This window comes from Gallus gallus, chromosome 3 (assembly GCF_016699485.2).
Source record: "Gallus gallus isolate bGalGal1 chromosome 3, bGalGal1.mat.broiler.GRCg7b, whole genome shotgun sequence".
Classification (NCBI taxonomy): Eukaryota; Metazoa; Chordata; class Aves; order Galliformes; family Phasianidae; genus Gallus; species Gallus gallus.
The window spans coordinates 63520770-63544015 of NC_052534.1; the positions used below are offsets into that span (position 1 = coordinate 63520770).

General features: G+C 39.6%; 2 protein-coding genes across 3 annotated transcripts in view; one reads left to right on the forward strand and one right to left on the reverse strand.

Moving 5' to 3' along the window:
- TRAPPC3L (trafficking protein particle complex 3 like) overlaps positions 1-20649 on the forward strand; it is a 28870-nt gene extending 8221 nt beyond the window's left edge. The window contains exons 1-5 of one of the 2 annotated variants that reach the window (XM_419775.8): positions 840-1038; positions 5960-6057; positions 8704-8803; positions 18868-19053; positions 20067-20649. In XM_419775.8, the coding sequence (XP_419775.1) occupies positions 997-1038; positions 5960-6057; positions 8704-8803; positions 18868-19053; positions 20067-20183 (543 nt within the window). In that variant the 5' untranslated portion in view covers positions 840-996 and the 3' untranslated portion in view covers positions 20184-20649. Of the gene's footprint in view, positions 1-839; positions 1039-5959; positions 6058-8703; positions 8804-18867; positions 19054-20066 lie in introns of those variants that run through there. The other variant, XM_040697544.2, reaches the window with a different exon arrangement.
- On the reverse strand, positions 10373-18271 carry FAM26E (family with sequence similarity 26 member E). Its single transcript, NM_001079492.2, has 2 exons — positions 17571-18271; positions 10373-14805 (listed from the first exon to the last, which is right to left on the reverse strand). The coding sequence occupies exons 1-2, from the start codon at positions 18108-18110 to the stop codon at positions 14416-14418; spliced, it is 930 nt and encodes a 309-aa protein (NP_001072960.1). The 5' UTR covers positions 18111-18271; the 3' UTR covers positions 10373-14415.
- Positions 20650-23246: the final 2597 nt, after the last annotated feature.

Sequence of the window (23246 nt, forward strand, 5' to 3'; positions counted from 1 at the left end):
TTTATCCTAGCTCTAAATCTACAAATGAATTAGAATCTCGTAACTGCACAACATTCAGATCAGGCTGCATATTTTTACTTGCTCTACTGAGGATGTATGAGGAGATAAGTCCAATACGGAAGATACAGCTACCAGATTAATTTCTAAATTCACTAGTGACTGTAGAGTAGATCTGTGCCAAACCCAAACAAAGAGAAAAAGGCCAAATTTACCTTAGGTGAAAACAGGAAAAGAAAGCCAAAACTGCCTGTATGCTTGTAATGGGGATGTTTACATGCAGAGGTAATAGCAGGCTAAGAATGATGTACAATCCACTAGAAACATTGGTAATGAAAGTGCCATTTGCCAAAACTGGCAGCTGTAGCATGTACTCAGCTTACTCCTTTGGGAATCTGGGTGCTCTAGCTTCACCCCACCAGCTTTGCATCCTCAGAACCACAGTGACAGTAACACTTGTAAGCTGTGTCACTCCTGCCTAGGCAGACATTAACTCACTAGACTAAAGGTGTCACAGCTGGTAGAGGGCTATTGTTCCTGAAGTTGAAAATGATGAATTTTTAATTACACTGTTTAACGTTATCATGTAATTGTGATTTTACTCTTCAAAGAGGGAATATTTCTTAGCTCTCCAAACACCAAAACCTGACACAAGCAACAGGATGGACTGAAACTTAAAAAAAATAAGACCTACAAATCTCTTGGGGCTGCCCAGTTTGGCTTCCCATGGCTGTTTGCTGTGTATTGGATGACAGTCCATTTTCACAGATGGAGCTGTTTGTATTGTGTACAGGGTCTGCCAGCCTCATTCCTCCCTAAGGGCTCTGTACACGTAGAGAATAGGAGGAGCATCAGAAGCACTACAGACTGCAGTGAGCATATCTCATGCAAAAGGCAGAAGAGAAGAAAAGAGAGACCTTTAGGAGAGGAAACAAGAAAATGCTGTTTGAGGAAGAAACGGTATAACCTGACACATACGTCAAGCTTTACACAAGCAACATGTCACGGCCTCCGGGAAGAAAGCAGGACAGCCACAAAATAGTAAGATGTTTTTGCTGTGTGCAACTGAAATTGTGCATGGAGAAGGAATGAGCTATTATTGTATTAATGTGTTTTGTACAGACATATTTCTGAACAGCTTGAAAGTACAGAAAGAATGGGGATGAATTTGCCAGTATTAGAGCAGAGGATTGCTGCCCAGAGTACAAGGGACTGTGCTTGCTGCTGGGATCAGAAGGGTGGTCCTTTTGTACCTCACTGGAGGCAGTAAGACTAGGGAGTCCCTGCCAGACATCCCTCCTATTCTTGCTCACTTCTAGCCACAGCATATGCCAAGAGTGACCTGATCCTCTGAGCTCTCAGATGAGGATTTCTACACCTTAGATTACATTCAGAATGTGTCTCCGTGTCAGCAACAGTAGATCTAAATGTCCTATGGATTTGTTATGGCAGATATTACGTAAGGTGAAGTATACTTACTTTTGCTACAGATCAGGCAATCAGTTAGGAAATCCTATGTACTAGGAGTGTGTGTAGTGGAAGAAAATCATTCTTTTGGAGAACTTAGGGGCTTGTGGTTGTTAAACACTGCTAGCACTAAGTTTCCTTAGAATCTCTATTGTTGAAATTTTATAACTGTTTAGGAATATTTTACCACAAATAATCTGCCCGCTCCCTTCTCCCCCCCCTCCCCCCCCCCAGCCAACAAACAAACAAAAACAGCAACAACAAAAACCAACAACAAAGCAATGCAGAAATAATAGTACTGTGTCTTGAAGAGAAAATGTGCCTAGAAGAAGAAGACTAAGTACCTCAGAGAGCATTAGGGTCAAAAATAGAAATGTCGGATGAATTTGTGTGCCTCTGTGTTTACCTGGTTAAATTAAATGCAAAATGAAATCTGTTTCGTGTTTGGATTTTCAGTTCCACCCACATCTTTCTTCAGGAACTTAGAGCCTCAGGACTTTCTGGGTGGTTAATGTTGAGTTTTGATGTATTAGGGCAGTGGAAAAGTTCCAGAAGCCTCCAAGACATTACTGTAGCCATTCCTGAAAAGAAAAGAATTAGCAGATGACAAAGGTCTCCAATGGGCAAGAAAAAGAAAAAGAAAAGGAAAAAGAAAAGGAAAAGGAAAAGGAAAAGGAAAAGAAGAAGAAAAAGAAAAAGAAAAAGAAAAAGAAAAAGAAAAAGAAAAAGAAAAAGAAAAAGAAAAAGAAAAAGGAAAAGGAAAAGGAAAAGGAAAAGGAAAAGGAAAAGGAAAAGGAAAAGGAAAAGGAAAAGGAAAAGGAAAAGGAAAAGGAAAAGGAAAAGGAAAAGGAAAAGAAAAAGAGAAAGAAAAAGAGAAAGAGAAAGAGAAAGAGAAAGAAAAAGAAAAAGAAAAAGAAAAAGAAAAAGAAAAAGAAAAAGAAAAAGAAAAAGAAAAAGAAAAAGGAAAAGGAAAAGGAAAAGGAAAAGGAAAAGGAAAAGGAAAAGGAAAAGGAAAAGGAAAAGAAAAGAAAAAGAAAAAGAGAAAGAAAAAGAGAAAGAGAAAGAAAAAGGAAAGAGAACTTACATTAGTTCATGGAAAAAAAATGTCAAATAAATAGGTTCTTTCTCCAATAGACAGAAAGAGTGGCCAATGATGTCAATTATGTTGTTACACTGCACTTATGTTTCTCTAAGGCATTTGTCTCATTGCAACACTGACCTGTTGAGACTAGAACAATACAGACTCTGTATAATGTCCATTTAATGCATTAAAGAATTGTTTATGAGAATTTGCCAAAGTGTGTAATGCTATTGTAAACAGGAGTTATCACCAAGGTGACTTTAAGATACGGTTCCACACTACTTAACATTTTGACAAGTGACATTAAAATGGAAACATTTATTAAACTTCAAGCTGTTGATGCAGTGGGAGCAGGAAAAGGTTTTTTTGCCAAGCCATTCTTCCTGTTCCATTGTTTTCATTGGCATTTACTATTATTTTTTTCCCGCTGACTATAAATAAAAAGCACTTCTTATATGCCCACATGCCACAGGCTTGCAGCACTTCTATGGATTAATTTCTGTCCAAGACTTTAATGACAGTCGATCTAGTCTCTCAGGCCTACAGACCAGCTACTATTCCAACTAGATACAGTCAGTTCAGCAGTGCCATAGATGTGATCCAGTCGGATCATGACCCAGGGGAGAAGGGAAGATAACTTTATTCCAGAACAGGGAACAGCTAAGGATACCAGTGCTTCCAGTGCTTTCCATACTCCTTTGACAGGTGGCTGTAATCCTTGCCCACTGCCACAGTCTTTCTCATGAAACAGAGCCATACCAACTACATCTGCTGTATTGAGAAACTCAGACACTGTCTTTTCGTAATGGTTACCTGTGCTTTAGCCAATCTTGTTAAATCATTCACACCAAGTACAGGATTAGTTTTGTTTAATGTTAGCCACCTACATTTTAGGTGACTACTTTAAATTGCCTTCTCTCTCATTACTAATTAAGGAGAGGAATGTTGTGAGGAGACAGGTAAATCAGATTTCAATCCAGTATACTCAATTACCCTCTGGAGCCACTTCAGAAAGAGAATATTTGGTATGGCAGTACTGAGGAAAGCACGCCGTAGGCCGATATTTCATCTGACTTGGCTGTGAAACTCATTGCTGCCAATGTGATTTATATTTTCCTTTAAATTGCATTTACATTTCAGAGCTTTTTCCTTCATTTTCCTGTTCATTAAAAGAAAAAAAGAATTGCATGAAACTGTGTCATTTTTCCCCCTATACTCCTTTAATTATTGTAATACTAACATTTACATAGCAATTCATTCCCTTTCTCTGCAGATCATATGGTATACAATGATCTTGATGCTCTGGAACTAAAAGTTTAGAAATAAATATTTTCTTTTTATATATATATATATACGTGTGTGTGTGTATATATGTATATGTATATATATAAAATTGTTTCAGGGAAAAATCCTCTTGTTCTTCTAATAGAAACCCTAATGCACTTTTATTATATTGCAGAAAATAATATGCATTTTCATATAGGCCTAGGCAGTTCCCTACATTCCTCAAATCACAAGTGAGTATGTCTTCTCAATCATGTCAATCAAATAAGATCATTTCTGTGTTTGAGACCATGTCCAGCACCATGTGCCATATAGAAGAATTTATCCTTCAGTCACAATTTTCTGTTAGCAACTGAGTGATGGATCAGCTGATGTAATTGTTCTGCTGTTAACATCAACTGTAAGTAATCTCCAGCAGTGTGTTGGAAACAATTCAGATAATTTTGGTGACACTATGTTTAGTCACTCAGACCAGTCACAGAATCACAGAATTGTAGGGACTGGAACAGGGGCTGGAAGGGACCTCTAGAGATCATCTAGTCCAACCCCCCTGCCAAAGCAGGCTCCCTAGACCAGGTTGCACACGTAAGCGTCCAGGTAGGTCTTGAATGTCTCCAGAGAAGGAGACTCCACAGCCACTCTGTGCAGCCTGTTCCATCACCCTTACCATGAAGAAGTCCTTGCACACATTTGTGCAGAACTTTCTATGCTTCAGTTTGTGGCCATTTCCCCTTGTTCTATCACCACACACTGCTGAAAAGAGTATGGCCTCATCCCTTTGCCTCCTCCACCTTAGATATTTATAGACATTGATCAGATCCCCTCTCAGTCTTCTTTTCTCAAGGCTGAACAGACCCAGGTCACTCAGCCTTCCCTTGCAAGAGAAGTGCTTCAGGCTCTTTATCACTTTTGTGGTCCTCCACTGGACTCTTTCCAGGAGATCCCTGTCTTTTTTGTACTGGGATGTCCAGAACCGGACACACCATTCCAGTCAGCACATCCATGCCAACCATACCTGCCTGCAGAGAATCTGCATAAGCAAATGATGGCCATCAATCTGGGCCAGAAAAGGTTGCCTAAGACTACTTTGGAAAAGAGGGACTGAGTTGCTAAATAAAGCGGAAAACATAAAGCTGTATGTGTATCAAATATGGGCTGAAATTAACTTAGTTATGATGTTGGATAACTGATACTACATTTCCCAATACAGATAAATCCTCTAAAAGAAATCAGTGTTTCCAAATCAAGGTAATCAAGTCTTTTTCAGAAATTATAGGCTTTTACCCTCTGTTTGACAGGAAATGAAACTTCAAAAGCAGGCCACATTAGCAGTGATGCCTATTTGCTTGCTTATGTGTGATGGAAATATTATCACAATGAGTCTGTCTGGGTATTTGGAGAGCTGGTACTGACAATAAGTTAGAGTGGCTCTGTATGGAGTCAGGAGTTGAACTCTGTGGTCCTTGTGGATCCCTTCCAACTTGGGGTGTTCTCTGATTACTCGTAAAGACTTGTAAAGAAGAAGAAATGTCAATAGTACTGATTCTTTTCTTCTTTGTTTATTGTTATTCTTTATACTTGTGCTGAATTGTAGAAATTTTCCATTATTCTGGGTATTTACTTATTTTTTGGAAGGACATCTGCTGATGATCTGAGTCAGACCAATCATACTTTTGTGAAAGAATTGGAATTTACTGTACACATTTTTTTAATTATAGAAGGACTAATAGCTCAATTCCTCATATATTCTTCCTGCAATTAAATGCTTGTCATTATGTTTGAATGGTATTTGACAACATTTATCAATCCAACATTTATATGTGCTTGCAGAATGCAAAAATGTATCGGATGAAATTAGCTATATTCCAACAAATGGTTTTTCTGACAAACAAAATCCCTGTACAGACTCAAGTAATGATCAAGTCAGGCTCTGCCATGCTTAAATCACAGATTTGTGTGATTATGTCGGTGGACAGAAGCTTCTTTATTAATGTACATGGTGTTTTTGTTCACTTTTAATATAGTAGCAGCTCAAAAAAAGCAACCAACCAACCAAAAAAAAAAAAAAAAAACCAGTGAAAAATGTGATTATAACTTGTTTCATTTTCAAGTTCTAACTTTATCTTGCAGAGCAGAGAACTTTTTGTGCTGACATATGGGGCTTTGGTAGCCCAGCTGTGTAAGGACTATGAAAAAGATGAAGATGTCAACAGCTGTTTAGACAAAATGTAAGTATTGCATAAATATTCAGCCTCCTTGATAATGCAATTTGACCACCTGTATATTACCGTTCAGCTTTATGTCTCCTGTCTTATGGGTTCCAGCACTGTCAAGGATTACAGACAACATGGGGGTAAGGTTAAATATTCAGTCAATAGAAATAGCATTAATTTGTGAATTATGATGAGAAATTGTCTTTAAATTTCAGAAGAAAAGTGTCAGGATTTTTTTGATTGTTTACACTTGCTCTTTGTTAACTCTTTGATAAGCTAATCAATAATACAAACTTCTAAATTTCATCTGTTTCCATGTACTAATTTTCAACTTCCATATTAACTTGTCTTTTCCACTCCTTCACATCCATGTCATTTCAAACTACTGAACCTTTTTGCTTTTCACAGGTATTTCCTAGTTAACATAGAATCATAGAATGGCTTGAACTGGGAGAGATCTCAAAGATCATTTAGTTTCAATCCCCCTGCTGCTGGCAGGGTTGTTAGCCACTAAATCAGGCACCAGATCAGCCTGTCCAGGACCCCATCCAACCTGGCGTTGAACACATCCAGGGATGGGACATCAACAAGTTCTCTGGCAGCCTGTTAAACAACGCATTTATGTATCCACTGTTCACACAGCCTTCCTTTGTCTTCCCCTCACCTAGGCTGCACCGTGGTTTTCTGACTTGGACACTAAAAACTATCCATAGATAGTTTTTAGATAGCAGAGTTGTAGGAATGTGTTTTAGGTGAACGAGTCAATAGACAGCCTCCTTCTATAGTCAACACCCCTCCTTGAGGGTATAATTCAGATCTCTCACTTGGGTGCTCTACTGGATTATGAATGCTTTGCTCTTAATCTAAAAGCTTACAATAAGGCAATAGTCCAATAGTTGTCCATGGAAGTTAGTAAAAAATCACTGATCTGATAAAGAAAAGTAATTTATTCACAAACTGTGAAGAGACAACATCCCTTGAATCATTCTTTGATTTTAATCCCTCATTCAGCTCTAATAGAAATCATACATTAAAAAATTAAGAATAGACAAACAAAACCACAAAAGCAGACTTATTTCTGATGCTACGGTAGAAATTAGGGAAGGGCATTTTTGAAAGATGCTTATATGTGTTTTGCTCCTTGTGGTTTTGCTCTTACACCTGTTTCTATAAAATCTTTTTCTTTTTCTTACTAAGTAGAAAGATTTGATAAAATATTGACAGGTTTTATTGCTGCAATATGAACAGTTTTACTACTGTTGACAATAGAAACAGCCCCACTTTGGGAAGAAATATTGTAGATCAGCAGATCCGTAACAGATGGGAAAGTATTCTGATCTCTCCCTCTGTATCTGTGCACATACACAATCTGTAGTGAGATGAATGTTTTTCACTGTATAGTTGCCAAATAGCTGCTTGTAAATGTATTATTCTTTTAACTTTGCAAGCCTAATGCATAAAATTTGAAAATAGTCTTGTGCATCACTAATGCACGCCTTGCTAACTGCTGATTACTTATTTACCAACTTTATTGATATTGATACTTAAGTGATAAAAATTTCATCATTTTCTGATGCATAACATACTGCAATTTTGAACCTCATGCTGCCAAAGCCACATTGTGTCTTGTCATCACACTGAACATCAGATCACTCTTTGGCTTCTTGTCAGAGATGTGTTACAAAACCAGTAAGAAGCTCCACTGACTGCAGCCTGCCTTGTTGAAGGTGTAAGGCCTCTGGCATATAGGAAGAAACTAAGAATATCCACATGCATGAACATGTAAAAATCCCTAAAATGATTTCTGAGTTTGTTCAGATTTTCTGTAACATTTCTGTCAATTGCATAAACTCTGGTTTTTGTTCCAAAAAATATAATATTTACTATTCACGCTGTAACTACTGGCTTCTGTTAACACACAAGAGCTAGGAATGAATATTTGTTTAATGAAAAATTTCATTAACTTCTGAATTTTTACTTAATTTCTCTGAACTTGTAGTATTTTAAACACAAAATAAAGGCAGCAGTGCACTGAAACTGTATACTAACTGTCCACTTCTGGATTCATTCTGCAGCTATTAGATGAAGGGAAAAAACATGTTAGAGAAAAAGAGGGGATTGTGAAGGAAGGATGAAGACAGAAATGAAAGGATAAGAGGATAAAGGAAATAGATATTTGCTGAAGTCCGTGCCAATGCAGGCACGAGTGCTGTGACTGAAAGGGACAGTTGCTTTGTTCTTCTTCACAGAGGTGGTGTGAGATGAACTCTGAGGATCGCTCAGGAATGGAGAAATCCTGTCCTGTGTTATCCTTTAGTGACAAAAGAGTGTCAATCAGCCTTTATTCATATATTATTTATATATTCATATATATGCATGTGTATGTAGACAACATTCACATTATGCTTGCTGGGAATATCATGCTTAAAGGAGTATAGTTCCCCATACAACTACATGAACTACATCCTACTGTGCTGTCAAATATGGCAGAAAGAAGAATCTAGACTACAAAATCTGATGTCCTGAAAGCCATTCATTTAGAAGCATTTATTTATTTATTTATTTATTTTTAATGGAGAAAGCACACAAAACAGATTCAGAGGATGATAGGTGGGAAAGCTATCCCTTTTTGAATGTTAACTCTCTTTGTTCTCCCCTTAGGGGATATGGAATTGGAGTAAGACTGATAGATGATTTTTTAGCTCATTCAGATGTGAAACGGTGTCGCAGTTATTCTGAAACAGCAGACATGATTGCACAGGTAATTAAGATTTATGTTCTTTAGATCTTTGTTATCTTCAGTTGTCTTAGCTTTTCCTTCTCTATTAGTTTGCTCCAGAACAATGTTACTTACATTTTCTGCTATATGAAGATTGTCTTATCTCTACAGTCACACCCATGCTTCACTTGTGTGAATTAAAGCTTTTATCTACAATTTCACTTCCTCACAGAGTTTCTTCTTGAGAGAAGATACCAGTTCCTAAAGCACAAAAATATAGCACAAAAATTATGATGCTTAATGAGATAAGAATTTTGCAGGAGGTGGTAGTTCATAGATATGGAATCAGCTCAGACCTAAAAACTCTCAGATCATTGGTCATGACTCCTTTTGTCTTTAGTGATTTTCAGTGTTGTCAGTGAAGATATGCCTGGGCTTTCCCAATCAGAAAAATTAATCACCCTTTATAACAAAGAACTGTTCGCTAAATTGTCATTTGCTGAAGTGGAGAGATCAGGGCATGAACTAATTAAAGTGAGATTCATTTCCATGGATTTGTTTTGGGAGATGGACGTATGTCTGGCATACTGTTTGAGAATAATTGAAGGTTACCATCAGCTAAATGTGATGTTGACTGCAGAGCTGTGAAACACCAGGCTGTCTATACAGTGAACTTGTGCATGCTAGTAGCATAGGCATTTCTTATGTCAAAGTGCACCTGGGTAGTACTAGGTGGTGCGTGATCCTGCTCACATCCATGTGAAATCATGACACACCATGTCAGAAATACCTAAGTTACCTCTGACTGCAATGGAGGGACAGAATTTGTATTATCATTCCAAAATGCTTGTTGCATGGGAACTGACAGCTGTGACAGAAATACGGATAGGACATCTTTGCTGTTCTAATATGGCTGAAAAAGTAGTTCACTGTACATGCACATATGCACAACATACACATACACCAGATGTGCCAAAGTTTAAAGCAAAAGCAGGTGACATTACTAAAAGGCAGTCAGATCCAGTTACCTAGTGGAATTTAGGGGACATTAAATTTTGTCCTGTCTTAGAGTCTCAAATCAGGATGATATACAACAAAGCTCATTCCTAGCAAAGCTGAGCCAGGGTAGAGGATCCATTGGAGGTGCTGAGGGAAGTTGGATGAAAAATGTAAGGGAAGCAACATTTCAATCACTGTATTAAAACATGCTGTCTCATTAGAAGAATGATGCCAGTCTGCAAAATCACATTTTTGTTCACTTTTATGTTCTTCTTCAGCTTGTGCATGTTCTTTGTTGTCTCTGCATGTTCATATACATGCTAGATATCTGGTTTGCTGATTCTTGCATTTTCTTGTTGTTTCCTTTTGTAAATTGCTGTGGTATAACTGAATCATCATTGTCCAGTATAGAAGATTCAGAAACAAAATACAGTGAGAAATTAAGGAAAAATGCTCTGTTACCCTTTTGGTACAGGCTGTACCTCAAGGGACTCTTATTCTGCTCAGAAAGATTGGAACAAGCTTTGAAGTGCAAAGTCTCTTGAAAATTTACTTTTAGCAAACTAAAAAAGGAGTTCTGTGGAAAGAGTATATCCTTTCTGAGGTAAAATATGAGATGGAAAATATTAAAACATTTATTTGGCAAAACGTTTTTGAACCAACATTCAAGTGCATTTGTCTGACACGCATAGCAATAAAACACATGCAAATGACTCAGAATAACTGTTAAATTTCCTGGTTCAAAATTGCACAGCTTTTTACACGTTCTCTTTAACTCTTCAGCAACCGTGTTCTAAGCAAGGAAAAAAATGCTGAAACATTTAACTCTACAAATTCTTGAGAATGAATGTATAGAATGCATCTGTGCACCATCAAATTTTGACTGAGCTTTAGTCTTGCTGCTGAAGAAAGTCGGGCTGCAGTATGAGAATCTGAAAAAAAAGTTGTGGTACACTTTAAATGCTGACTGCATAGATTCCTTGTTTGATGTTAAGTAATACATAATCCCATAGAGTTGCAAGTCACATTTTCAAAAGGAAGACAGTTCTGCTTGTTTTTCTTCATATAGGTTCATTATGATGACAAGCCTATACCTTTGTTTAAACAGATATTCTTTTTTATTCCATTTCATACAGATAGAAATGAGGCAAATTTATAAATGTAGCTTTTGAAATGGTTTATTTATTTCACTTCTCTCTCCTCTGGAATCCCAAAGAAAGACTGAGAGGCCCTTGTTCTACTCCTAGGGAAGCTGTGCATGGTAGTTTTAAATGAATTTCTCTCCAGTCATAGCCTGGCTTAAAAAAAAAAAAAAACAAAAACAAAAACAAAAAAGCTCATTTCTTATCTATTTGTTGAATTCCTTATGTATGCACATAAATTACTTATACTACTGAGACACTTAAAAAAATCGCACTATGTTGTTTTCAATTTTGCCTTAATTTTGTGCTCTATTGCACTGCAAAGCAGCCACTGGATTTGCATAGTTTTCATGTAAGTTGTCTTTTGCACCAGAAATTTTAACAGTAGAATTTTGAAAGATTTGTCATACCATAATTCAAAGCCCAGATTAAACTAAATCAAAAGCACACGAGGGCCTAGCACATTTAACTAGTTATTGTTCTTGTAACTAAGACTCAGAATTTGAGCAGCAGATAGCAGAAAAAGAGGTAAGATAAATTCATTGAGAAAAGTGGGCTCTCACTGATGGGAAGAAGTGAGTAAACTGAAGTACAGAATGTGGAATAGAAAAAGACCAGATGCTTCCTGTTTATCTGTGGACTCATTTAACAGGCATCAGAGTTAACGCAAAATCTAAGTTTTCTGAGAGAAAATGTCAATTCTGCTTTTTTTTGGTCACTTTGTTTTTGATAGTATTGAAAATGATCTTCTGTGGTGGCTGCTGAACTTCAGCTGAACTTCGTTCTGTGACGATGTTGATACAAAACAGCTTTTTGTGATAGTTGATGTAGGAATAGAGTTAAAATTGCCAAAATCAGATTCTAGCTGAAAAAAATAGGTCAAACTGTATTTTATTTTTGTCTGTTTTGATAGAAGTATTCCAAGAACCACATGGCAATTGCATTAAATCACAGACATTTTGGAAATACAGCAGAGCTAGAATAACACAGCCCTGGGAACAAAGTTCAGTGAGGTACTGAGGCTCCAACTAGGCCCATGTCATAGTACTCAGCATTCAGCAGCTGTACTTCCAATGTGGAGACGATGGTATGAGGCACAAGGAAAAGGGAATGCAGAAGAAGAAACCCCCTGCATCTTGCTGGCCAAAACCACCAGACCTTTCATGCCATAGGGCTGTTGAGTGCAGCCTGTCCTCAACAGACCAGGATAGAGGACTGATAGCTGTAGCCAGCATCTCCACACACTCTCAATACAAATCACCTATGAGCATGCAGCAAAGGAAGAGTGAGGGGAGTGCTCCTCTTCCACCTCCTGTGGAAGAAAAGATTGTCCAAACTGGAGGTGGGACCACTTGGTCCTCCCACCTTTTCTTCCGCTGCCACACATGCTTAACCTCTGTGTCCCAGATCTTACCGAACAGTAGGGAACTCACTTCCATACTGTTATGTCAACACAACTTGTTCCTTATATTCACATATCAGCTCATTAATCTACTTAGTGCACTCCCTGTTTTATCCTGGCTTGCTCTGGGTTTCTGTGCTGTTGGTGAGGTGAACAGACAGCTTTGGAAAGGGAAATTTAGCAGAGCAGTAGAAATGATTTTTCTTTCAGTGGGCCTGAAGTAGAAGCCTGCATTTGATTCTTTTGGAAGCACTGAGAGAAGTTTAGTCTCTCCTTTTAAACTGCGTATAATAAAGATCTTCATCTTCTGCAGGATGCAAAATCCTACAGGATCAGTAAGAGACTGATTGTATGAATGTCAGAAGAAAATGAGTAAAGAGAACAAATCAAAGGGAATCATAGAATCATAGAATAGTTTATGTTGGAAGGGACCTTAAAGATCTTCTAGTTCCAACCCCCCTGCCATTACACAAATAAAGCTTAGTTTGTGAACAGTTTTCTGAATGAAATCAGAAGACCTATGATATGGGCTTTTACAAACAGCATCCTTCCTGTCTGCTGTAATCACACATTCCATTACATACTCAGAGTTTCACCCATGCTCTGGTCGTTTTCTGCCATGAATTTAGTGAAGTGAAAGGCTGTGGTTCTGTGACAACCTGCAGGTCTGTCTCACTGTTGCTAGACGTGCCTGCTGTTGTGACTTTCATTTTGGCAGGCTTGCCTCTAGGCTTTTAGCTGCAGCACATATGTTGAGATGTGTAACATGGCCTAAGCCTGCTGCAAAGTGAGGCAGCTGGGATGAAAAAAAAACACAGTAAAACTTTTACTCAGAGATCACATAACCTTCTAAATATGCAGAAAAAAATCTATGCAGATTGTGGAATTATCTACATTTAAAAAGTAATGGTAAATGCAGACAGGTTTTTTTTTCTTCTTAAGAAACACAGTGAGTATGTAAAGAGCTGGGTAGCGTACATTGTTCTGTTGATAAGAGCCTGATTAGAGCAGCAAAGCTACAATTCTTTGCAGACCTAGGGAGACTGGCAGTAAAATTCTGCATAAAAGCCTGCCCAGTCATTCCAGGGAGAGGAACTTTGCAGAAACGTGATGCCTCTTTTACATAGCACTTGCAAAGGCTCAGGCACTCTATTTGAGAGCCATGTTGTACATTCCACGTGTGTGAGGTGAAGCAAAAGTCTGTGGAGTGAGAGGCCTTGTCCACAGCAGGCACTGTGCCCCACCTGCCTGGCCTGCTTGCATCTCTGGCTCCGGACACATTCCACATTTCCTTTGATATCAAAAACTATGAAAACCAGCCCTCTGTAAAAGTATTTTCTCATCTTAAAACATGGAATTTCTTCTAAGCCCTCTGTCATATGCTGCTGCAGGCCTAGTATTCATTGGTGGTTCTATGCAGCATCAGAAATGCCCTTCAAAATTATTGGTGCCTAAGATTTTGATGGTAAGATTTGTCCCAGTAATTACCTGGCATCTCACTGTTAAGTGAAATCACTCCTCCATGTCCCCCACAGACACCCCAGGGATAAGGAGGACGAGTTATCAAGGAGACTCTGTGGTGTTCTACGTGTAACAGGAGACCAAAGACACTGAGATGCCCCGAGTAGCCAAACGTCTCTCTGCTTCAAAACCTCCTGTAACTGGAAGCAATCTGGTAGCAAAACCTTTACTTTCTGTGGACTGTCAGAAAGCAACACACTTCTATTATTGTATACAGCCATTTCAAATTGCACTGCTTTATGATAGCCTTTTGATTTATATAGGACAGGTGTGCTATAGCACCTTTTACATAGGATACTGTCCAAACCCTCTCAAAAGTCATTATTCAATCCTTTTTTGCTGTTGTCTCTTGATCTGGAGCCAGTGATATCAGCATGGCGTGAGCCTGAAGTGCTAGTGAGGACTGCAGTCTTTTCACTGTTGTAGAGAAGTAATTTCATTTCATCCAAAAAAAAAAAAAAAAAAAAAAAGCATGTATGAAACTGGGAGGGAATGTGATCATGAAGAAAAGGGCCACTGTGAAAAACAACATAGATAAAAGAAGCTAGAAGCTATATTAGCACAGTAGAAAGACTGAAGGTATATGTGATCTATGGTACTTCCCTTCTGTCTACAAAGTCATATGTTGTCTCTCTTTCCTCATTGATTTCTTTCTGGCCTTCTTCAACTAGCCTGTGAATTGTACTATAATGTTGTTTGCTACTGCTGAAAGTGTAGAGCTGAGAAGCATCTTCCCATGCCTGAAAAGCTGGCAGGGGCATAACTTCTGGCTTCCTGTTCTCAAAAAAACACTTCAGGTTTCGCTCGCTCAGCTTGGTGGCATACAGTTGGAAGGTCTGCTCCAGTTGCTCCTTCTCCTTCTCAGCATACACCTTCCAGAACATCAGCTGGAGATGGCTGACTTTCGACTGGCAGCTGGCGCAGCAAGTAGCTATCAGGGAGAAAACAGCCATAGCCACTATCACACACCAGCCTAAAATCTGGGAAAACAAAAGAAACAGACCTCAGGTTAAAGTGAAAACACTATTTAAGAATGTCTGTCAGAGTGACTGTGCTTTGTATAGCAGGCCTGTTGCTCTTCTAGGGAAACTACTACAGACATCTCTTCCCAATTTTCATTTGTTGACTGGCATTAGTGTTAATGGGGCTGCCACATCTGAATGAAAAGAAGGCAAAAGTCAGGAATAGGAGTATTTCCAAGGTTTCTCTGTACTGTTGTCTCTTTCTTGGGAAAGTGAATGAAGGTTGCTCTTGTGGTAAAACTAAAAAAACATTGGCTTATACTAGAGGCTGTCTGCCCACAAAGAGATAGGCTTTGCCTCAATTTTACGTGATCCCATTTTATGGCAAAGAGAACTTGGATAACAACTGCTGAAAAGACCAGTGCAAATGCAATGGCAAATTCAGGATCAGATGAGCTCAAATCAGACCTCGGCTACAAGACCACACAGAAAGAAAAATCTAAGAGAAGTCTAAATTATCAGTCAAATAATGCACCAGCTGAATAATGTTATACAGTAAACAGACTGGACCTGAGAGCAAGGAATAGTGTCTGGACAATATAAAGAGGACTTTGATGAGAATTTATTGCAAAATATAGTGATCTGGCGTGTAGTGTATTGGAATTGCTCACTGAATTCTGCCACATAGAGGGAGAAGTGCACAGGTAGAATAAAATGTCATGATCACTGGATGGTAAATGAGTTTCTGTCTCTTGAGAACATTAAATAGAATCACTCAGCAAGAATTAGGATTAAGATACAGTTCTGAATCATTACTAACTAAAAAATCCACAATGGATAAGTAACTTTTTTCCCAGTTCAATCAATCTTTTAAACTGTAAATATTTTTAAATGTGTTGTTTTCAGATTTCTTTACATTAAAAACAAAACAAATCCCTTGTTTTAGCATAAATTACTTAACAAGGATATATGTCTTAACATTATAATCTTGACATAAATTCTTCCTGGACCCTTCCATTTCTTTTTGTTCTTGTTCAGTTCTGTGACTGGAGAGAGCAAGAGAAAAAGGAAATTACATGTCCATCAGCATGCCTGCCTTGGCACTGAAACAGAGCACAACTCTTTTACACACTGATTAGAAACAGTTGCCATATTTTCAGAGATCCATCACATTTTTTTTTTTTCAGCATCCCTCAAGTTCTTTGTAGCTACTTCTGAGTTTTACCAAATTATGTTAAGAATTTTTTAAGGGACAGAGCAACTTCCATGTTTATAGCAAGGAATCAGGGTGGAAAAATATGTGAGCAATTGTTTTTGTGGGATGACCTCCTTTAAGGAGAGCAGAGGTGTGGATGCAGGCTTTTCATGCTTAATGCCACTGTCATTGCCAACAGCTTCACCTGCCTATTCCACTGTGATGTGCAACATTTGCAAAACATGCTTGTTTCCAAATGAAGGAAAAAATTCCAGCGTAGAATAAATTGTTTAATTTTCAGAGACCCATACGAACTGGAACTGATTTCCCATACGCTGCCTTAAAGGAGCTGACACAAGGAGCTGCAATCTGCCTCCTGGGAAATCTAGAAGGGATGTTAAAATAATAACTCCATGTAAATCTTTGTATTTAGCCAATGGAAACATGGAAATTTTCCCTGAGGAAACAGGGAAGTCTGGCTAAAAATTATTTTTAGGGACTAGAATAATGATTTTGAATTATTTATGAATTTTCTGCTCACTTTCTGATAACTAATTATATCTATATATTTTTTAAATATAGGTTTTTAGAAGTCCTTCACTCTTTTGCAATTTGGAGAATGAACCTATCTGCCCCCATGTTATACCCTGAACCATTGGTCTTTCACTATTTCCTATGGTGCATACAACTTCAAGTCTTAACAACTATTTGTTCTTTCTTTCTAAAACTCTCAAGTAAATTGCTTTGCCTGTACTGCAGTCTTTTCCTGCATTCTGGTCCTATTTGCCTGAGGAAATGAAAATAAAAACAGCTCTTGGATAGGAAACAGTTCTAGATGAATACAATCATCTAATAAAAGACTTGCTGGCTCCACAGAATGCTTCCTGACATACGCTGACAATCATATTTCCATCATTTTCTATAGCACTGTTTTCTCTTTTCCTTTGCTTTGGCTTTTCATCTCTAAGTTTGTTTACATTACAAGACAATGAAAACAACTGTAATGCACAAGTATAGCAGAATGTAATTTCAGCCTTTCATTCTCTGGTTTTATTTTAGTGTTTCTTTCTTCTTCCAAGCAGGACAAAAAGATGCCTTCATCTGGCATCATAAACTTGAGAAATACAAACAGAAACAAGTTATCTAGACAATGAATCACAGATCTGATTTTTCGGTATTTTCCTACTGCTAACGATCTAGGATTTCCTTATGGTATATATAATGATTTAAAATAGGAGATGATTGTTATATGGATTTGTAGTGTAACAAGGCCCTCAGATAGGGTGACACCTGTTGATTTGGCCTCCGAAACAGTCCAGTGCTGTTTTTCTTCTTCAGAGCTCTCTTCTTTCAGAAAGACAGCTTTAAACTATCCAACTTTACTGATCCTTATTACAGTGGAATCCTCCCATCATCCCCCCAGAGACACGTTATGGTTCAAACTGAATTAAAATATCAATTTCTGAATTTGGCAGGGCTGAATCATAACAAAACTTTAGGTGAAACCTATGTTTTTACTTTAGCACCTTCCATAGATAATTCACAGCAGTATTGCAAAGTTTAAGATCCTCTTACTTGTTTTTCTTACCTGGGAGTGTGCCTGCAGTGTCAGCTTGAGTTCCTCACTCTCTGAAAAGGGCATGGTGCTTTTGTCACAGGACACCTTGTGCAGCTCCTCAAAGCACTTCACAGATTTGTTGTGGCAAATTGCGTCTAAGTAGGCAGGATTTCTCAAGCCACTCATGGCACATTCATAAAAAGTCCCGTTGAGTAAAGCCACAGAAAGCCACATCACTGGGGCTACCAGAGCATTTAAAGTGATTTGTCCAAAGATGATGAAGAAATGGCAGATATTCCCTTTGGGGAATATTTTTCTGGGGTTCACCCAGCAGCCTGTGAAGAGCTTCCAGGTCTTATTATTCAGGAAATATCCGAAAACAAGCAAAACAAAAGCTGGGGAGAAGAGAAAAACCAAACCATACTTGAAGTTTTCATTGCTGCAGGGGCATCTGAAAGCAACAAGAGAAAATGCACGTTCACTTCCCAGTGTCAGCAGAGCCATAACGCTGTAGCCAATAGCAGTTCTCCGGTTCATAAAGAATTTCAGGATTGTTCGGAAACCATCCATGTCCGATACTCACCAAAGAGGTAAAAACCAAAACACTTATCTTCAACTGGAACAGCCTGTGGCTGTGTGTTACAGGAGAGCTCTCCACAGGCAGAACAGCTGCTGTGAACCTGGTGCCTCAGCACCGCCTGGGTCACACAGTGATCTCACTAAAAATGCATGCATATGGGACCGCTCCACCGGCAGAGGCAGAGCAGATGTTGCATATTTAAAGTAATACTAACCAGTAGAGGCAGAGAAGCAAACCCCGCCCTGTTATCAAATACATCCCAGAAGTTTTCTCTTTCTTCTTTTGTTTCAGTTGCAGTTTTATTTATTTATTTATGTTGGCTGCACATGGAGAACTGAGTAAACACACTCAACAGTTGCAGGAGTTCCTGAGCAGCGATTATCAAAGTTACTGGTAATGTAGGGAAATATAGAGCCCTGTATAGAGCTAATGGCCCCAGAAGAGCATAACGACACCGTGAAAGCATGAGGGATTACAATACAACTGTTTTTTATGGGGCTGTAAATGCGGGAACATCAAGGAGAGAACAAGCAGCCTTACAGTGTACTTCTCTGGAATATCACGTAGCATCAAATTTGTGATTAAAATGGAAAACAGAAGAGACAAATCTAGTATGATCTCAAGACTACCTGCTCCTTACCCCCTATTTTTCTGGAGCAAAACTAGTGTGCAGGATGCTGCATTCTAAAGTTTCTACTGTGGTTTGCGCCCATCAGATTCAAGTGGCTAACTATCCTCCTTTTGCAGGTGGCTTTCAAGATGTATTTGGGGGTCACCCCCAGTGTGAGCTGCAGTAGTGCCGCAGGAAATGAATTCTCCTTAATCCTGGACAAAAACCCGTTAGTGGACTTTGTGGAGGAGCTGCCAGCAGAGCGAGCATCCCTTTGCTATTGCAACCTCCTCTGCGGAGTGATTCGAGGTGCCTTGGAAATGGTAAGGAGGTGCAAATCCATTTTCTCCATTCTTTGTTAATGTGCAGAGGTGCAGGAGTGCTACACCTCTTGCTCACATAACTGAAGGAAGCTTACTAGTATTAAATTTCTTTCTCAGATTTAATGTCTAAACTGAATTTGGAAGGGTCAGGCTGATCCTGAGGTAAAGAAGCACACAGGCTGGCTCACTAAGCACAGCCTCAGCTGGGCTCCTTTGAGGGCCGATGGAACAAGGAACCAGCTAACAAAAAAAACAGGGGGAGCCAGGGTGCTGTTCTGGACTTGTCATCTGCTCCTTAATCCTATTTCATTTTTTTCTGCATAGATATTATTGGTAAAAACATCCCTGATTCTTTCCATCCTTGATGTATGAGGATCAATAAAACTTTCTCATGTCACAGCAATACAACTGCAGCATCATATGAAAGAGAGAACAGAATGTGTATGCAGAGAACATAAAAACCAAATAATCAGAAGTATACTGGATGATATTCCAAATCATGTAAGGCTTTTACAAAAGAATACACAGAGGCCATAATCTGAATGCCACCGAGCTGTAGAGCTTCTGTGTCATTTTCTGGAAGACAACATTTGGGCTGCATTGTGTTTTTGTTAATGAGTATCTGATTTGTCTTATGTCTTATGCTTCAAGAAAGTGAAAGTTGTGTATTATTTCTGTAAATCAATCTCAGATTCATAGTATGTGATCTGACCAATTAACAGATTTATTAATAACTTAAGTACGTGATCCAGAAATTTTGTGATCACAAAATCAAGTACCCATCTCTAGTTCTCAGAGCAGAGCAAAGCACTGGAATGATGATTAACATATGCTAATGCTAGTGTATGTAGGCTTCCTTTCTATTTGTCTGGTTTGAAAATATATTTTAAAATTCTGGAAATCTGTTTTTTACAAAACCTGTAAAAGAGGGTCCCCTTGTGGTAAGAGAAATATAAATTGGCTGTTACACCAGAGGAAGGAAACGAACTGAGTGCTTCTTTGCTTCTCCCTAGGTTCACTTGGCAGCAGAAGTGACCTTCCTGCAGGACAGGCTGAAGGGTGATGCTGTGACAGAAATAGGAATTACATTTTTAAGGAAGGCTGAAGACAAGAAAGCAAAAAAGAAATAAATTAAAGAAATATCAAGATAAACATTTTGTTAAGGGATGTTCTAGACCTTTTGTTTCTGAAGATGAAATGCAGGGTAGAAATGTCTCCTAGTGTCATCTGCACCACTCAGATGTTGGAAGGGTGAAGAAATCTGGAAAGCAAAGATGAGGTCAGAATAAAAATCTTAATCCTCATGGCACAGGTATCAGTACAAAAGATCAAAATGCTGTTGCTCTTCCTTTTCACATAACCATACTCTTGAGAAAAACGGATGCTTTATTTCAGTATTCAGTGCATGCTGGGTGCAAAATATTCACTCAAACACCTAATGTTTTCAGGCGAACATGATTTTGTTTTACCACTTTATCTATCTATTTATTTATTTATTTTTGTGATGTTTAAAAGCATGGATGGTAAGATATGCTTTATTTCCCTGTCTGACCGTGGTTAAGAATAATAAATGCTACATGCAGTTTCTCTCTGTAAGGTGTCTGCTTTGGTATGCAATGGTTTGCTACTCATTGTCCTTTACACTGGACATCCTCCTGCCTTTCACTGAATCATACAACCATAAAATCATAGAATCCTTAGAGTTGTAAAGGACCTTTAAAGGTTACAACTCCCCAGCAGTGAACAAGCACACCATAGCTAGATCAGGTTGCTCAGGACCTGATCCAGCCTCGCCTTGAAAGGGATTGGGGCATCAACCATATCTCTGGGCAATCTGTTCCAGTGCCTCACCACCTTCACTGTAGAAGACTTTTTCCTTATATCCAACCTAAATCTACTCTCTTTATGCTTGAAGCCATTTCCCATTGTTCTGTCACCACAGAGACTGCTAAAGAGTGTGTCCCCTTCCTTTCTGTAGCTCCCCTTTAGATACTTAAAGGCCACTATCAGGTCACCTCGCAGCCTTCTCTTCTCCAGTCTGAACAGCCTCAGCTCTCTCAGCCTGTCCTCATAGGAGAGGTGTTCCATCCCTTGGACCATTTTTGTGGTCCTCCTCTGGATGCACTCCAACAGGACTATGTCTCTCCTGTACTGAGGACTCCACATCTGGATGCAGTACTCCATGTGAGGCCTCACTAGCACAGAGTAGAGGGGCAGGATCACCTCCCTTGACCTGCTGGCCACGCTTCTTTTGATGCAGCCCAGGATACAACTGGCTTTCTGGGCTGTAAGGGCACATTGTTGGCTCATGTCCAGTTTGCCATCCGCCAGAACTCTCAGGTCTTTTTTTGGCAGGGCTGAGCCTCTGAGCCCCCGAGCCTCTGCTTCTCCAGATTAAACAAACTCAGTTCCCTCGGTCACTTCCCATAAGGCTTGCACTCCAGATCATTCACAACTTCATTGCCCTTCTCTGGACATTCTTCAAGACCTCAGTGTCTTTCTTGTGAGAGGCCCAACAATGAACATAGTACTCAAGATGCAGCCTTACCAGAGCTGAGTACAGGGGGATGATGTCCTCCCTGCTGGCTACACTATTTCTGATACAAACCAATATGCCATTGGCCTTCTTGACTACTTGGGCATGCTGCTGCCTCATGTTCGGTTGAGTGTTGACCAACACTCCCAGGTCCATTTCCTCTGCACAGCCTTCCAGCCACTCTGCCCCAAGCCTGTAGTATTGCTGGGGTTGTTGTGACCAAAGTGCAGGGCCTGGCACTTGTTCTTGTCAAACTTCACCCCTTTGACCTCAGCCCAGTGATCCAGCCTGTCCAGATCCCTCTGTAGGGCCTTCCTACTCCCAGGCAGATCGACATCTCCTCCCAAATTAGTGGCATCTGCAAAGTTACTGAGGGTGTACTCAATCCCCTCATCCAGGTCATTAATAAAGATATTAAACATGATAGGCCCCATTGACCCCCGGGGAACATTGCTTGTGATGGGTCACCAGCTGGATTTAACTCCATTTGCCACCACCCGCTGGGCCCAGCCCTCCAGCCAGTTCTTTACTCAGCAGAGGGTATACCTGTCCTAGCCACAGGCTACCAGCTTCTACAGGAGAATAGTGTGGGAGACAGTGTCAAAGGCTTTGCTGAAGTCTAGGTAGACTACATCAACAGCCTTTCCCTCATCTGTCAGGCAGGTTACTTGATCACACAAGAAGATGAGGTTGGTAAAGCAAGACATGTCATTCATGAACTCATGCTGGCTGGGCCTGATCTCCTGGTTGTCCTGCACATGCCGTGTGATCTCCCTCAAGATGATCAATTCTGTAACCTTCCCTGACACTAGGGTCAGGCTGATGGACCTGTGGTTCCCTGGATCCTCCTTATGACCCCTCTTGTAGATGGGAGTCACACTGGCACATTGGCAGGCTTCCAATCCTCTGGGACCTCTCCGGTTGTACTGGAACATGGATAGATGGTTGAAAGCAGCTTGGCAATTACCTCCTCCAGCTTCCTCAGTACTCTCGGGTGGATCCCATGTGGCCCTGTGAACGTGTGACAGTCCACGTGGAGTAGTAGGTTTCTAGCTGTTTCCACCTGAATTGCAGAGGATTTATTCTGTTCCCCATCCCAAACTTCCAGGTCAGAGGGTAGGGTACCCCAAGGATAATTGATCTGATTATTAAAAACAGATGTAAAGAAGGCATTGAGAACCTCAGCATTTTCTTATAATCAGTGGTCTCATTTCCCTCCAAATCCAGTAAAGGAAATCCTTAGGCTTCCTCTTATTGTTAATATATTTGCAATTTTTTTAAATCGTCTTTTATTATAGTGACCAGGTTGAGTTCAAGTTTGGCTTTTGCCTTTCTAATTTTCTCCCTGCATATCCTAGCAACTTATCTGTCCTCTCCCTGAGCTGCTTGTCCCTTCTTCCACAAATCGTAGACTCTCTTTCTCTCTCAGAGTCTCAGCACATATTCCCTGTTCATCCACACTAGCCTTCTTCCTCACAAGTTCATCTTACTGCACAGGGGGACAGCCTGCTCCTGCATCCTTAATATTTCCTTCCTGAGGAGTGTCTAGACTTTCCAAACCCCTTTACCCTCCAGGGCAGATTCCCAAGGGACACTCCCTACTGAATAGTTCAGTGTTGGCCCTCTGGAAGTCCAAGATAGCAGTTTTGCTGGTTTC

What these genes read in the sequence shown, in the direction of transcription:
- FAM26E (NM_001079492.2), bottom strand. Translation starts at nt 18,110, where the DNA reads ATGGATGGTTTCCGAACAATCCTGAAATTCTTTATGAACCGGAGAACT. An exon ending in CACTGCAGGCACACTCCCAG is followed by an intron (nt 14,806 to 17,570) that starts GTAAGAAAAACA and finishes TTGTTTTCCCAG; the next exon opens with ATTTTAGGCTGGTGTGTGAT.